At 31.5% G+C, this 18,107-nt stretch overlaps 1 protein-coding gene and 1 pseudogene across 1 annotated transcript; both read right to left on the bottom strand.

Moving 5' to 3' along the window:
• Positions 1-2,090: 2,090 nt before the first annotated feature.
• Positions 2,091-4,248, bottom strand: LOC119687678. Its single transcript, XM_038102091.1, has 2 exons — positions 3,986-4,248; positions 2,091-3,127 (listed from the first exon to the last, which is right to left on the bottom strand). Exon 2 carries the CDS (start codon positions 3,045-3,047, stop codon positions 2,394-2,396), a length of 654 nt encoding a protein of 217 aa, XP_037958019.1. The 5' UTR covers positions 3,048-3,127; positions 3,986-4,248; the 3' UTR covers positions 2,091-2,393.
• A 5,161-nt stretch (positions 4,249-9,409) lies between these two features.
• LOC119687675 lies at positions 9,410-15,044 on the bottom strand (annotated as a pseudogene).
• Positions 15,045-18,107: the final 3,063 nt, after the last annotated feature.

Below are 18,107 nucleotides of genomic sequence, written 5' to 3'. Positions count from 1 at the left end.
TCGAACAACCTTTATAATTTGCAGGATGGCTTCCTTCGCATAAAACGCATTTGACTTCAGTACTTCTTCCTTGGATTGGACATTGAAACGAAGAATGATTTTTTGCACATTTGATGCACCTCGGATGTCTTCGACAATAACTTTTCGTGTGGCCATAGTTTTGGCAGTTACGACACTGTGGAATGTCCCGTTTAGGACGAGAAGCCTTAAACATGACACGACTATGCATCAAATTCTTTATGCTGTAGATATCGTTGTTATTTTGATGAGGCTCAAGTTCTACAATGATGAGAGGAAGTGGTTTTTTCGATTCTCTATGTTTCATATTAAACACGTTTAAAGCTTTATGGCTCATTTACGCCAGAGCTGTTTTAATGTCCTTGGTGTTGACAGACGAATGCATGTTTCTTAAAATAGCTTGTAGCTTAGGCTTGTAGGTATAAAATTCATTCAAAAGACTCAGTGGTTTTCGCTTGGATTTTTACTTTTTCGTTTTTTAAAACTTTTAGCTCAAAATTGTTTCCTACTGGTGAGGACCAAATATTTATGAGAGGATTTATGTTGTTTACCCTATCTATGAATATTGGTGGAGGTTTGGGCTGCTTTTTGCCATCTTGCATCACTTCTTCAGCTTCTTCAGCTTCTTCTTCTTCTATTTCTAGTATTAAAAATCTATATATAGAACGGTTTGGATTGTCTAGGCAGTAACTATCTAATTTAGCTTGTTTTTTAGTTTGTTCAGGATTTTTTGAACGGCGAATATCGAGATTTGAACGAGTTCTTTTCTGACCTTCTTTTTGAACTTTGATTTTTTGTACTGAAGACTTTTCAGGAGAATTGCTTAATGGGGTTTCTTTTAAGTGAGTATTTCCCTTCGATTGAGTATGTTGTTGGAGAATTTTTTGCATTAATAATATAGAATAGCGCAAAATGATGTAATAGGCATTTCGTTCAGTATAATATTTGATGTAATAGCGATCGAACTTACCGGGGTTGTTGGATGTAAAGGTAAGGCATGAGTAGAAAAAACGGATATCTGAGTTGATGTAAAACTCAAGGTGTTAGTTATCGAGTTTGGAGTGCTTACTGTGACGCTATTTGTAGTACTTATTGAAGTTAAGCAGGAATGCGCTGTTAGATTTGTTGGGGTGAGTCCCAGCGTGAGCGTATGAGGTGAGCTTATCAGTGGGGTATGACATTGTTCACTCCAACATTGTTCACTAGTTTTTGGTGTAAACAAGTGTCGTAAGTTTCTTCAAATGAGTTTCAGTTGTTTTTGGTCTTTAGCTGTTTTTGGCTTCGTGTTGCTAATGGACTTCGTTGATTTGATCATTTATTTCCTATTTCAATAGTTTTTGCATATATAATGCGATTTAACACTCAAAAACTTCTTTGATCTAGAACTTTGTATGTAGTTATCGCGCTAAACACCAGCTAACTAGTAAAACTTTGTAAGAGCACTATAAAACACGTCTGTACGTATAGAGGACTTTTAAACAATTTGATATTACAATTGTTCTGTAATATATTCGAGTCTTTTTCCTGTCTTGTCCAGTGCTATTTTAGCACCAACCTGCAACTGATCTCAATTACTAATATCTAGAAATATTTTTTCTATCCAAATATAGTTTAATTGAATTAAAAATTCAAAATTGTGAAATAAAGATTAATTAATAATGAATGATTTTAATTTACGCACCGCATATTGATGTGAGTAACAGAATATTCGCAGAAGAATTAGATTTTCACGTACGTGTTCCCACTGATGCATGTGGGCTGATGCGTGGACAAAGAGTATTCATCGAGTTTAATTTCGACGTTTAAAGGACAGTAACTTGTGATCGATTGATCGCAAGTTGACCTTCAAGAGCAGTAACTTTTGAACGATTAGTCATATTAGGCAATCTTTTACTTGTTTGTCAGATGACAAGCTTGTGAGACACTTCACGTTCTAACCAATTCTATAGCTGGGAAACACTAAGTTATTACTTCTGTAATGAGTTTCTTTTTATTTATTACCCTATTACTATCTTATTATTTTGAATAAAACGAGTGATATCCACTTTTGCTGGTAAATAAAATAAAAGCTCTTGTTGGTTCGTAATTCATGTATGTGTTTATTTATTAAGATAAAAGTTGAATGGTGTTTAAGGTTAGGGTTTGGGATGTGGGATGTGGGTTTTGGGTGTTATGGTTTTCAAGATGACTTTTGTATACTATGGTATTCATACATTTACTTAGTAAATTTTAATTAGTCATTATTATCCGGGTATGAGAATTTAACCTAATGTTAGTTGATGACATTATTTGGATATGATTTGTTCAGTGAGTCCAAAATTAAGTAGTAGTAGCTGAGCAACTTTTTTCATTGGTTTTTTGGCACAAGTTTGATCCTATTTCGGGTTAGTTCGATGGTTATTGCCTTCATCATTTTCTGTGTTATTTTCCTCATAAATCATCTTGCCATATTCCTTCTTCCTTTTCACTTTATCTCTTCCATCGCGTTTACTAGTCTTGGTTTTTCTTTCGAGTTTAGCTATTAACCTCTTTACGTTATCGTTTTTGGGCTCCGCCCAATTTTCAAATTTATTTCGTATCGTTTTAAAATCAAATTCTTTTTGAAGGTCAGTTGTACCTATTGTATTCAATTCTACAGGTGAGACTGTGGAGGCTGATCCCTCATAGAGTAGAGGCTGAAATGGAAGGTTGATTTCATGTTCAGTGTTAATGGTTGAGTAACTTGTCTCTGCAAACTCCTTCGGAAGATTTCTATTTGCTTCAACTGGTTTGGAACTGTTTTTGTTTTTATTAACATCTTTTCCTGCTGAGGCATTCCTATCGTTTGTACTATTTGCATTTTCAAGAAGAACAAATTTCTGTCTTGCTCTTAAGAATTGTTCACTTGTTAAGGGGCAATCATTATTTTGAAATATTGTATCTCCTCCATATTGTCTATCCTTAGGAGACACAGACGTTCCATCACCTTTATATTTTAATGTTATACTTTCAGGTTTAGTGGCATTGTCAGATATCGAACTTTCAATCATTTTCACTTGTTTATTAAATGATTATGTATTAAATATCTAGTATACGTCAGGCCAACAATTCTTGTTACAAAACTCGTGTTCTAAAGCAAAATTTATTACGGAGAAAAAAATTTTTAGCATATTACTAGACAAACTCAATTTTTAGAATTATTTCATTGATTTCACATATTCCATATTATTATGTTATTTGTTTATTGAACGTTTTTTCGAAAGACGTTATCTCAAGACTCTCTAAAATAAGTTTATTAGCATTTACAGTCATTAACTGAGTATTTGTAATTTATACAAAACTGTCAGTATCTGTCATGCAGTTTTACTACATGTTTGATATCTGATTTACAAGAACGATGTCATAAAAAATTATTAAAACTTACACTCAACAAAACTTCCTGCGGGAATAAAAGTCACATTTCGAAATAGACATATTTTATATAAATTCCGTTGAAGTGTATATAAAGTCACCAGAATGCGCGTATCCAAATGGCGGATCCGTGCACGTTTCTCAAAAATGGGTGGTAGAGGGAAAATTAAATTCTTTACGGATGAATTTTTTTCCTCACATAGGCCGAAACAACCTCTCGACATTGGCTGAGGCCGCCTAAACCTGGTGCTCTATATGCTTTCAAATGAAAGCCTGTCGGCGGAAAAATAGAAAAAAAAAAAACAAAGCCAGTGACCGCGAAGGTCAGCTCCAATCGCGCAGACAGACTACTGTGACAATAATCAATCATTGTTATTTTATATACCATACATATGTAGTAGTCTGCAGAAGACTTTTTTCACAACCTAGTATGAATAATATAGGCATAATCAATTTTTATACACTAAGAGCTTGAGTCAACGTTTAGGTTATGAAATCTCAAAGTGATCTTTACGACTTTCGTTCTTTGACTTTAGCACATTGATTAATGGAGTCTTAAAACAACCGATAAACTTACTTTGGATCCCAATTAGAAGTTTATGTCCCAACGAGAAATTGTTGTTAAGCGTGAATTACGATTTATTATATATAGGAAAACGTGACGGTTGCATTCCGAATGTTATCTTCGGGCTCTATATTCTTGTACACCTTGTCAATGGCACGTTAGCAAATATCTTATTTCCTTATATACTTCTTTATACCCTAAATATTAAAAAATTTTGTTGAAGAAAGTTCGAAACATGTTTTGAAGTGACCGGGAATTTTGAATAGATAAACACAAAATTATTTCTGAAAAATTATGAAGAAAATGTTGTCAAATATGCTAAGTCAAAACTTTTTAAATCTCTAGGAAAACCTGATTAAATTTACTTTTTAGATTTAAAATTCAAAGGAAGTATAATTTCGTTTCCAGTAGGTTGAATCCATGTTGCTGAAGAAAGTTCTATTGGATATGTCTTTATAAACTGTGTAACGTAGCAAAAAAATCATTACGTATCTATCAATAATAAAAATAAATATGGTAGCCTTAATACAATATAATTTTATAACGTGGATATGGCAATTCTTGTCCATAACTTATTGAAAAAATTCTGTTAATCACAGAATACACACAGAAGTGTTGAAATTGTTTTGAGCCGTCGATTCATTTGTAGAACGACATAAAACTAATGTGGCTTCATTATATAAAACCTCTATACGACACTTAATTATAATAGACTTTTATATATTTATGTTACTTTGGATACGTATCTAACTTATGAGTTTTTTTTATATTATTTTATTTTGAAAAAATAAAAAACCTTTTTTTAATTTTTACATCAGCAGAAGCCGAATTTATTGTTGTAAATGGGTAGAAAGTTAATTTCAGACCCTGCATTGGATTGAAAATTTGTGGTATTATATAACATATACTATTAAAATACTATTTTGCTATTTTGTATGCAAATATGTTTAGTTGTACCTCTTATATGTAAGTATGTTAAGTTATACCTATATCTGCTCGTTGTATAACCTTTCTACATTGAATAATAGCATTTGCTAATAATATGGCTTTTGTACTTAAAAGTTGCTGTCTTCTCTTCTGGAATGTTCATAAAACCAATGATTAAAATGTGTGTATTATAGTTTATTTTATTCAGAACTACAATATGGAATTGAGTGTAGGGTGGGACATATATTTATAATACTAACGATTCAAAATATGTCACTCGACTTATAAACAATAAAATGCGGCTTCGGCATAATGTCTCATTTTTGGGAATTTGAAAATGCTGCCATTAAAATATTTTTTTATTATTGTAGATTACTAAATTCATCCACTTATTCACTTACAATAATAATTATAAGGTTAGTTATCATTTTAGTAAGGTCTTCTCACAGAATACAAACGCATTTTTTGTTTTCAATTTGAATAAAACTCAAATGTATAGATAAAATCATAAAACTAAGCACATTAATTATAAAACTTTATTAAAAAACAATTCTTACAAGTTATACAAGAAAATTGAAATCTATAATTTTTCTATAATATAAAAAATAAAAAAAAAATTTTAAGAAAAATAAAATATTATATTACTCATAACAAGTATAAATTTAAACGAAATTCTGTGTATGACTTAGTTGGTGCCAAGTTCCTGATCCAATTATTTACACTTGATGCCCGTTTAGTAACTGCTTGTTTAGATCTTTGACCTATAACTGTAAGTGAGTTGGTGCGAACATTGTCTGTACGGTTTTCATATTTTTTATGATCGCTACTACCTTTTATTGCAGTCAATTTTGACGATTTCCTGAGACTGCTTATTTTATCAAGACCAAAATAAAAGGATGAATTAAAATGTAAATTTGATATTTTGTAATAACCTTTGCCGGTTCTTTCCAAAGCTGGGGTATACTCAGAGTATAGCAGAGTTAAACACAAGACTTAAAAAATTTGTTTAGTTATTTTTTAAATATAGATATTTAGTCAAAGATTGTAGATATTCAGCTGTAATAATAGCCTTTTCTTTTGTAAGCATATCACAAAAGAACAACTGCTTATTTTGAAAATAACATATGAAACAACAACACTGCTGGCTTATTTAGTCCAACCTCTTTAAAATCGCTTAACTAATACGCAGTTCTAATCACATGGTTGCCAACACTAAAAGTTTGTCTATTTTGAACGGTTTTTGGTAGTACATACCAAATTTCCAATTAACTATCAACAAATGATTTCGTTAATTATTCATATTTCGTGTCGTCATTGTTCGTAACAAATACTTTACTTTTTCTATTTATTATTTTACTGTTAGAAGGCACGAGAAATGATATTTTATTCAGAGTCATGTAAAAAAAAATATTCTTATCAAGAATTGCAAAGAATTACGAGGGCGGTTTGATAAGTCAGTGACTTTTTGAATAAAACAAATTTTTTTCGGCAAATAAACATTTTATTTTTCTACGTGATCACCTGTTAGCTCGATACATTTAGTTCAGCGTTTTTCTAATTTTCTTATTCCCTCCAAATAATCGACTTAAATATCTTACCGTCCACCCATTTCTTTAGGGTTGGAAACAGCAAATAGTCGCAGAGGGCTATATTTGGAGAATATGCTGGATGGGGTAGCAGTTCGTATTCCAATTCGTGGATTTTGACCATCGTGACTAGACAAGTAACACATCACGTAAAAAAACGAGGTAACGAGGTTGTCTGCTTTGAACGGCTATCAGACACCAACTGAACGACGTAGCTTGCTCAAAATTAAAAAGTTGCCCACTGGTAGATTACAGCTGACAGCAGCACTATGGCAGCACTATCAAACCGCCCTCGTATTATTCATTTTAAAAATTTTAACTTTAAATTTTTTTACGTGTTTTGCATACATAAGCCTAACAAAATCTCCATTTTGTTCAGAGTTGCCATCGTAAATACAAATTGAAAGTTATATTTATATAGCCGTAATTTTTTCTTTCAGAGCTGTGATATAACCATATTTAGTCTGGTTAAAACAAATTGGCATCACTTTTAGAATTGTCAAATGTTTTTTGTTGTGTTGTGTACAATATGATATATTAAAATTGTACACTAGAAATTAATTAATTTAAAAGAAAAAAATGAATATTAGAAGGGCAATGATAAGCATTTTTGTATTGTATATTTTAATTACTTTATTAATTTATGTATTTGAATTAATTAGTAAATGAAATGCTCATATTATTTAAATGGATGACTGGAATTTTGCAACATATATCCAGTGAACATTCACAATAGACTGATTTAACCGCACTAAGCCTTAAGACATACAATTTTTTGCGAGTTAAATCTAACTCTGAAGATTCTTCGAGCATTGTTGTTGCTTAACATGTTTTCTTTCGTAAGTTCCATTTATTTTTTCACTACTCTGAAAGAAAAAATTACTGAAAAAATTAAGAAAAAAACAAAAAAAACTCAACTAAGTGATTGGCGTGCATTTTGGTATAATTTACCAGAGTTCATATTTGCATACCCATGAGCATCTCTTTTCGGCTCATTCTACTCACAACTCATGAGGCGGCAAGAAGCTCACGATCGAAGATTTGTACGAAAGTGTAACATTTTTAAAAAATTTAGGTAATCCTAATAGTGAAATAGATTTATGTTGCTGTAATAAATATTTTATTTTGCTTTTTATATTTAATATTATGCAAGTACTTTTAATTATGAAACAGGCAATTAGATAACAATTCTCAATTAGCCTTACTACAGAATCTTATTTCCTTATGTATAACTTACTATTAAATAAAATTTTATAAAGTAGTCAGCCACACACAGAAGTACAAAATCAAACTCAGGAACCACCAAAACCCACTTGCAAGCAATCTTACTCAAAGCACTGGAACCCAGCGACTCAAAAGGAACTATATAAACCCGACTATTAAAGAATAATGTCCGACATGGAAACGAAATTGGACGAAGCTTTGGATAAGGACAATTAATTATCTATTTTCTCTTCTTATACAGTAATTAGCAGCGATAATTTATTGTTAGTTCTAAGTTGATTTTTAGAAGATTCAATAAAATTGATGTTTTTAATTTTTTCAAAGTAAGATTCGTAGAACTGATCCTCTTCACTTATATCATTTCGAAACAAATACCCTTTCTCTATCTGCCCTTTTTCATTTCGTTGTTGTTGTAACCAATCCATTTTCACAGCCGACCAGGCACAGTTCACTCTTTCAAACAAGTTCAGGTCGCTTCTCTATCACAAATTTTAACTGTGAAGAGTTAGGACAGTTTCACTTCACTGACAATGTGATTAAGATTTCAATTATAATAAGTATTTAAGTTTCAACTTGGACCATGTCGATCATCATTACCATACTTTTCCATATGTAAAACCAGGACAGGGAGCTGGTTTATGGGCGCGCTTTATGCCTGTTGTAACATTGAATGAACGACAAATGAATTTCTTATAAAAGTATTTGTTGTATAAAATAAAAATTAACGTAAATTTTATTAATATTAAAATTAATGTATAATTAAATATAATATGTTATTTAGTTTACAAAATATTAATCTCAGTTTGTTTAAATAGCATTTTATGCTTCGCCAAAGATTCTAGGTGGTCTTAAATCATAAGTGGATCCACTAGGGATCGCCGGTATAACCTAACCTTGCATAGGTTTATCTGACTGGTTAGAAACTTCATATCTGGTAGACCTAAAGGTTCCGGACAAAAATGTCTACTTCAAATCTTTACTATATGCAGATTTGTAGTAGACATTTTTACAAATCTAAGGAATTTATAAAGCTTTATTGCCGATCCTCTTTACCCTTGAACCCGTAACTCTTTGCCGTGCATTTTTAGGAGTATTTGTAGACGAGAGTGTTTGTAGATAAATTTAAAAACATACCCAATGCGCTATAGTTTCCAGCACACAAGCATCGTGCTATCAGAGGGAAAATTATAAATTTAAATACTAAAGTTTGTATTAATGAATAATTAGTTCTTCAATATTTAGTTTATATTAAATGATGATAGCAGAAAGGATTCTAAAAGATCAAAAAAAAAAACTCTAGATTAAATGTTCGTTAATAGTTAATTCAAAAAATGTATTAAATGTAACGAGATTAAAAAAGTGTGTGAGTTTACAAAAGGAAATCAATTCACAAAAACAAACTTAATGGATACGATAATATTATTATAATATTCTTATTCTATAAAATATTCAAAAAAAAACAGATTCATATTTTGGTAAATTATTTCAGGAACATTTGGAATGTCCTCATAGGAAAAATATCTACAACATTCGAGTTGTGAGGTAAAGTACACCAAACAAAAATGGAATTTAAATGTTTTTGCTTAAATTAAATTCAAATTTTTTATATTTCGTTTGTTTTTTATATAAAATATATAAAAATAAAAATTTTATATAAAAATATTCAAATTAAAGCAAATAGTTACTAAAAGTTTGTTCATTAAACTCAAGTATGAGGTATTGTTTTAGCACTTATGTTACCTCAGTGTGCAACAAATTAAATAAAAAGTGAATTTGTAGCGTCTCCACCGCCGTCAATATAAAAAAAAAATTAAATATAATTATAAGGAAAAAATATTTCTTACAACAAATATAAATTCTTTTCGAGTGCAGTAGATGGAGCACGGTTGATGTTCTCACCTACCAAGAATGCCAATTTATGAGCATACTGACACACTGCTGGTACGCGGCAGGTACCAGCCCAATTATAATACCATATATGTGCGTCATTTTATAAGTTAGCATTTGAATATGTTCTGGCTTAAATCCAGTTGTATCGTGTATAACGTTGTAGTTGGTAGGTGAAACCGTACCTTGGAATATAGACTGCGACACTAAATAAAAGTCAACGCTCTGGTAAAGTAATAATATCGTCCACAACGGTACCAGGTGGAGGATTGCGACCTTTGAGAAAGTATCGCGTGTTGATTCTTTTAGATGCAACTATAAATGCGAAGCGTGGACGTGCACTTCCAACGCTACTATATATTTCGTCTAATCTATTGACTAGAGCTTTAACTTCATGGTTTACAATTTGGTGCAGCTGACCATCACCAACTCCGTCACGATAAAATACTATACGTTCAGGCAAGCATTGATGCTCCTCTTTAAATGCCCGTAAAGCGTTCGCTACACTTAGCGTTAAATAATTTGATAATTCTTGGCCTTCTACATATTCTTGGACTAATGAATAATATCTTGATAACTTCTTTATGTCCATTGTTGAAACAAATGCGCCATATGAATTATGTTTATTTTTAGTTGAATGATATACATCAAAACCGCATGTCATAATACCAAGATTAGGCATATCAATCATCCATGGAGTTCCACGCAATTTAGCGTTCATTTGTATGACAACCTTCGTTGCTATTGACATTAGACCAGCCGATTTTTCTGGACGAGGTGCAATAACCTTCATAGTCACAACTTGTGAAGCAACTATTCTATCAACGCAACATTTTTTCTTAATTACAGCATATCTGCAAATCAATAAATAATATCAAAAATGTCGTGATTATTTAGAAATATTTAATATTTACTTTTCTTCGTTGGGACTGAAAAGAACCGCCATAACGATCTGCGGATCTTGAGATGCAGCAGCATATATAGCTGAAGCATAAGAATTATTTCTGTCATCCTGCATTTCGATACTTTAAAATAAAATACAAAAGAACATTAAAAAAAACATCAAAATAGCTGAATATGTAAATACTATATATATTGTAATTGCGATATAATTATGGTGGATAGGTGACTTTAAATGTCATCATACGAGTTAGAATTGAAAAAGATCTACGTCCCAGATTTTTGTGAGTTGGGCACAAAAACATATCGTTCAAATATATCTAAAGGTCTGTTTAAGCAAAAGATTTTGGAATTACTTATCGTGGAACTGTACTATTTGCAATCAAAACACGTTACGAGCATGGCAAGCTTAACCAAAATATATCCCCAATCCCTATAATCTTCCCCACCTTGACTCATCAATCACCCACCCACATCCTAAAAAACATGTATTGTCGTGTAATTTCTTCTTCTTTACAAATACGCACTGGTTAATATGACATCAACATGATAACATGGTCACAAACGCTTGGTCGTCGGGATAGACAAATGGCTCCAGGACATACATTCCCGAAACTAAGTTCCTCTAACGCGGCCCACACTAAAATTCAGTCCTTTTCATACAGTTTAAAGATAAGTATCTTTATTCTGTCTTTTATTCTGCTGACTTTTGCAATAAAGATGCCTAAAGATGAAGATGATGGCAAACCAAATCCCAAGCGTATTATTAGGATTGCCAGTATAAACTTACCTAAAATATGTTGAACGAACTAAATATATGTTGAACGAAAAAAATGATGAACCAAAAAAAATTATGAACCAAAAAAGTGGCTGACCAAAAATATGTTTGACTAAAAAAATGATTGACCAAAAAGTGACTGATGAAAAATATGTGTGACCAAAAAAAAATATATTGAAACGACCACATCGCTTAGTGTTTTAAAATATATTTAAATAACTGAACTAGTTATTCAGATATACACATTCAGTTAATTACTTACTACTTTGGTTCATCAATTTGCATCGTCATGCCGCTAGCTACACGTTGACATGTTTTAACGAAGTTCTGAGCTTCACGTACATTCCGTCCAGAAATATTGACCTCATGGTAAAATACTTCCAGAAATGGAAGATTAAAATTAACAATAACAAAACCAAGGCTATATTCATAATACGAAAGAGAAGGCAGCATCCTCCAAGAGTGAGCGTCGGTTACACGGATTTATTGTGGGAGGTAAGCATAAAATATCTGGGGTCACATTTGACAAACGGCTCAATTGGTATAAACAAATGAAATGCGAACGGAATAGCTGCTCAAAAAATCCTACATTTTCTAAAGCCGCTGTTCAATAATAATCACTTCAACCTCAAAAGTAGAAAGTTACTACATACTCAAATAATTAGGCCACCACTACTGTACGGATGTGTTACATACAGCAAAGCCTCAGATACTGCCATGATTCCATGGTATATTAGAACAACAGACACAGTTACTACATACTCAAATAATTAGGCCACCACTACTGTACGGATGTGTTACATACAGCAAAGCCTCAGATACTGCCATGATTCCATGGTATATTAGAACAACAGACATGCAGAGAGATGTAAGGATCGACTCAGTGAAAAAATATATCAGGGACAGAGCCCTAAAATTATTCACAAAAGTTGATACGCTGCCCAACCACGTTCTAACAACCCTCAAGTCCACCTCAGACTTGAGGTGAACCCTCCGTCATCAGTTATACAATAAATGAACGATATGAATTCCAGTATAGTTAAAGCTTAGTGAGGGGCAGAGATAAGCGCCCCAGCCACAAAAGACTAAAAGAGCGTAATAGCTTTAACTGAAGAAACCACAACAACAACAATAACATATATTATATGAATTTCAAATACAAGAGGTACGAACTGAACGAAATCCACAACGATAATTAGAACGGAGAAAAGGGCGCCGGTTCGTAATTAACACACGCAGAACCAATGACCGACTGCCCCAACAACTACATCAAGCATTTTGTTCCTTCGTCTTGCATTCGAGTACGAGCCAGATATTGATATTCCGCACATCTATAATGTCGATTGGTTTTATGGACAAAAAATGCCCTTATTGTCATGCACTGAAATTCAAACAAGAGTCAGCCGTGATGTGTTGCGCATTAGATAAAGTACAACTACCAGAAATTAAGAAACCACCATAGCCATTGAACGGATTGCTCATCGGCATGCCTGAAGGTTGAAAACTGTATATAGAATCGATAGATAAAGTTTGTGAGTTTTTAGAGTCACTGGATTTGTTAGGCATGCCACCACCACACATTCTATGACTGTAAGTTGGACCGCCGGTTATTTTACTTCTATTTTACCATCAATAAGTCGGAAGGCCAAACGATGTCTGTTTACGGCTTAGGTTTGGACACGTGGCATGTTCTCGCGTGGGCAAACTATCAAGCCTATGTGTGTTGGCTAAACACGAATAAACATATTACTTCTTGAATTTAACTAAATTTAACTTTTAAGAGATCAAACAAGGAATATGTCCGTTATTTTAATGAAATATATTGAATCAAGAAAACGAATGGTTGGTGTTTTTTCCTTTTGATCGGCGATCATCGTCTACAGCGCTCAATTCCTCTTTTTATCATACAGCACATTGTCACACAATTACAATACATTCATTATCATTCATTTAAAAAAAAATAATAATCACTTGAACTAATTTATATGGCAAAACAACGCTTGCCGGGATATCTAGTATTTCATAAATTTTTTTTTAAACAAAAATTTAAAAATGAATAAATAAAGTTGCTATTGAGACTATATATTTGTTATTTGTTATAAGAGAATTTCTCCTTACTTGTTTGTAGTAATCTACGAATGTGACATCTTTTTCCTTTCGTTTGAAAGTGGATTTGGGCGACATACCGAAATCTACATCACCCTCATAGAGTAGAGGCTGAAATCGAGGGTTGATTTCATGTTCAATGTTAATGGTTGAGTAACTTGTCTCTGCAAACTCCTTCGGAAGTTTTCTATTTGCTTCAACTGGTTTGGAACTGTTTTTGTTTTTATTAACATCTTTTCCTGCTGAGGCATTCCCATCGTTTGTACTATTTGCATTTTCAAGAAGAACAAATTTCTGTCTTGCTCTTAAGAATTGTTCACTTGTTAAGGGGCAACCATTATTTTGAAATATTGTATCTCCTCCATATTGTCTATCCTTAGGTGACACAGACGTTCCATCACCTTTATATTTTAATGTTATACTTTCAGGTTTAGTGGCATTGTCAGATATCGAACTTTCAATCATTTTCACTTGTTTATTAAATGATTATGTATTAAATATCTAGTATACGTCAGGCCAACAATTCTTGTTACAAAACTCGTGTTCTAAAGCAAAATTTATTACGGAGAAAAAAATTTTTAGCATATTACTAGACAAACTCAATTTTTAGAATTATTTCATTGATTTCACATATTCCATATTATTATGTTATTTGTTTATTGAACGTTTTTTCGAAAGACGTTATCTCAAGACTCTCTAAAATAAGTTTATTAGCATTTACAGTCATTAACTGAGTATTTGTAATTTATACAAAACTGTCAGTATCTGTCATGCAGTTTTACTACATGTTTGATATCTGATCTACAAGAACGATGTCATACAAAATTATTAAAACTTACTCTCAACAAAACTTCCTGCGGGAATAAAAATCACATTTCGAAATAGGCATATTTTATATTAATTCCGTTGAAGTGTATATAAAGTCACCAGAATGCGCGTATCCAAATGGCGGATCCGTGCACGTTTCTCAAAAATGGGTGGTAGAGGGAAAATGAAATTCTTTACGGATGAATTTTTTTCTTCACATAGGCCGAAACAACCTTTCGACATTGGCTGAGGCCGCCTAAACCTGGTGCTCTATATGCTTTCAAATGAAAGCCTGTCGGCGGAAAAATAGAAAAAAAAAAACAAAGCCAGTGACCGCGAAGGTCAGCTCCAATCTCGCAGACAGATTACTGTGACAATAATCAACCATTGTTATTTTATATACCATACATATGTAGTAGTCTACAGAATACTTTTTTCACAACCTAGTATGAATAATATTGGTATAATAAATTTTTATACACTAAGAGCTTGAGTCAACGTTTAGGTTATAAAATCTCAAAGTGATCTTTACGACTTTCGTTCTTTGACTTTAGCACATTGATTAATGGAGTCTTAAAACAACCCATAAACTTACTTTGGATCCCAATTAGAAGTTTATGTCCCAACGAGAAATTGTTGTTAAGCGTGAATTACGATTTATTATATATAGGAAAACGTGATGGTTGCATTCCGAATGTTATCTTCGGGCTCTATATTCTTGTACACCTTGTCAATGGCACGTTAGCAAATATCTTATTTCCTTATATACTTCTTTATACCCTAAATATTAAAAAATTTTGTTGAAGAAAGTTCGAAACATGTTTTGAAGTGACCGGAAATTTTGAATAGATAAACACAAAATTGTTTCTGAAAAATTATGAAGAAAATGTTGTCAAATATGCTAAGTCAAAACTTTTTAAATCTCTAGGAAAACCTGATTTAATTTGCTTTTTAGATTTAAAATTCAAAGGAAGTATAATTTCGTTTCCAGTAGGTTGAATCCATGTTGCTGAAGAAAGTTCTATTGGATATGTCTTTATAAACTGTGTAACGTAGCAACAAAATCATTACGTATCTATCAATAATAAAAATAAATATGGTAGCCTTGATACAATATAATTTTATAATGTGGATATGGCAATTCTTGTCCATAACTTATTGAAAAAATTGTGTTAATCACAGAATACACACAGAAGTGTTGAAATTGTTTTGAGCCGTCGATTCATTTGTAGAACGACATAAAACTAATGTGGCTTCATTATATAAAATCTCTATACGACAATTAATTATAATAGACTTTTATATATTTATGTTACTTTGGATACGTATCTAACTTATGAGTTTTTTTTATTTTATTTTATTTTGAAAAAATAAAAAACCTTTTTTAATTTTTATATCAGCCGAAACCGAATTTATTGTTGTAAATGGGTAGAAAGTTAATTTCAGACCCTGAATTGGATTGAAAATTTGTGGTATTATATAACATATACTATTAAAATACTATTTTGCTATTTTGTATGCAAATATGTTTAGTTGTACCTCTTATATGTAAGTATGTTAAGTTATACCTATATCTGCTCGTTGTATAACCTTTCTACATCTAATAATAGCATTTGCTAATAATATGGATTTTGTATTTAAAAGTTGCTGTCTTCTGTTCTGGAATGTTCATAAATCAAATGATTAAAATGTGTGTATTATAGTTTATTTTATTCAGAACTAAAATATGGAATTGAGTGTAGGGTGGGGTGTAGGGACATATATTTATAATACTAACGATTCAAAATATGTCACTCGACTTATAAACAATAAAATGCGGCTTCGGCATAATGTCTTAATTCTTAACATAATGTCTTAACATAATTTTTGGGAATTTGAAAATACTGCCATTAAAATATTTTTTTATTATTGTAGATTACTAAATTCATCCACTTATTCACTTACAATAATAATTATAAGCTTATTTATCATTTTAGTAAGGTCTTCTCACAGAATACAAACGCATTTTTTGTTTTCAATTTGAATAAAACTCAAATGTATAAATAAAATCATAAAACTAAACATATGAGCTATTAACATTAATTATAAAACTTTATTAAAAAACAATTCTTACAAGTTATACAAAAATAAAAAAAAAATTTTAAGGAAAATAATATATTATATTACTCATAACAAGTATAAATTTAAACGAAATTCTGTGTATGACTTAGTTGGTGCCAAGTTCCTGATCCAATTATTTACACTTGATGCCCGTTTAGTAACTGCTTGTTTAGATCTTTGACCTATAACTGTAAGTGAGTTGGTGCGAACATTGTCTGTACGGTTTTCATATTTTTTATGATCGCTACTACCTTTTATTGCAGTCAATTTTGACGATTTCCTGAGACTGCTTATTTTATCAAGACCAAAATAAAAGGATGAATTAAAATGTAAATTTTATATTTTATAATAACCTTTGCCGACTCTTTCCAAAGCTGGGGTATACTCAGAGTATAGCAGAGTTAAACACAAGACTTAAAAACTTTGTTTAGTTATTTTTTAAATATATATATTAAGTCAAAGATTGTAGATATTCAGCTGTAATAATAGCCTTTTCTTTTGTAAGCATATCACAAAAGAACAACTGCTTATTTTGAAAATAACATATGAAACAACAACACTGCTGGCTTATTTAGTCCAACCTCTTTGAAATCGCTTAACTAATACGCAGTTCTAATCACATGGTTGCCAACACTAAAAGTTTGTCTATTTTGAACGGTTTTTGGTAGTACATACCAAATTTCCAATTAACTATCAACAAATGATTTCGTTAATTATTCATATTTCGTGTCGTCATTGTTCGTAACAAATACTTTACTTTTTCTATTTATTATTTTACTGTTAGAAGGCACGAGAAATGATATTTTATTCAGAGTCATGTAAAAAAAAATATTCTTATCAAGAATTGCAAAGAATTACGAGGGCGGTTTGATAAGTCAATGACTTTTTGAATGAAACAAATTTTTTTCGGCAAATAAACATTTTATTTTTCTACGTGATCACCTGTTAGCTTGATACACTTAGTCCAGCGTTTTTCTAATTTTCTTATTCCCTCCAAATAATAGACTTAAATATCTTACCGCCCACCCATTTCTTTAGGTTTGGAAACAGCAAATAGTCACAGGAGGCTAAATCTGGAGAATATGCTGAATGGGTTACCTGTTCGTATCGCAATTCGTGGATTCGTAATAAAAAATTTCGTAAAAATTCACGAGGTTGTCTGCTTTGAACGGCTATCAAACACCAACTGAACGAAGCAGCTTGCTCAAAATTAAAAATTTGCCCACTGGTAGATTACAGCTGACGGCAGCACTATGGCAGCACTATCAAACCGCCCTCGTATTATTCATTTTGAAAATTTTAACTTCAAATTTTTTTACGTGTTTTGCATACATAAGCCTAACAAAATCTCCATTTTGTTTAGAGTTGCCATCGAAAATATAAATTGAAAGTTATATTTATATAGCCGTAATTTTTTCTTTCAGAGCTGTGATATAACCATATTTAGTCTGGTTAAAACAAATTGGCATCACTTTTAGAATTGTCAAATGTTTTTCGTTGTATTGTGTACAATATGATATATAAAAATTGTACACTAAAAATTAATTAATTTAATTAAAAGAAAAAAATGAATATTAGAAGGGCAATGATAAACATTTTTGTATTGTGTATATTTTAATTACTTTATTAATTTATGTATTTGAATTAATTAGTAAATGAAATGCTCATATTATTTAAATGGATGACTGGAATTTTGCAACATATATCCAGTGAACATTCACAATAGACTGATTTAGCCGCACTAAGCCTTAACACATACAATTTTTTGCGAGTTAAATCTAACTCTGAAGATTCTTCGAGCATTGTTGTTGCTTAACAT

This window comes from Teleopsis dalmanni, chromosome X (genome assembly GCF_002237135.1).
Source record: "Teleopsis dalmanni isolate 2A chromosome X, ASM223713v2, whole genome shotgun sequence".
NCBI lineage: Eukaryota > Metazoa > Arthropoda > Insecta > Diptera > Diopsidae > Teleopsis > Teleopsis dalmanni.
The sequence above is the reverse complement of the archived record's forward strand: the minus strand, read 5'-3'. Positions and strand labels throughout refer to the sequence as shown.

Coding starts and splice junctions, on each gene's coding strand:
- LOC119687678 (XM_038102091.1), bottom strand. CDS start 3,047: ATGATTGAAAGTTCGATATCTGACAATGCCACTAAACCTGAAAGTATA.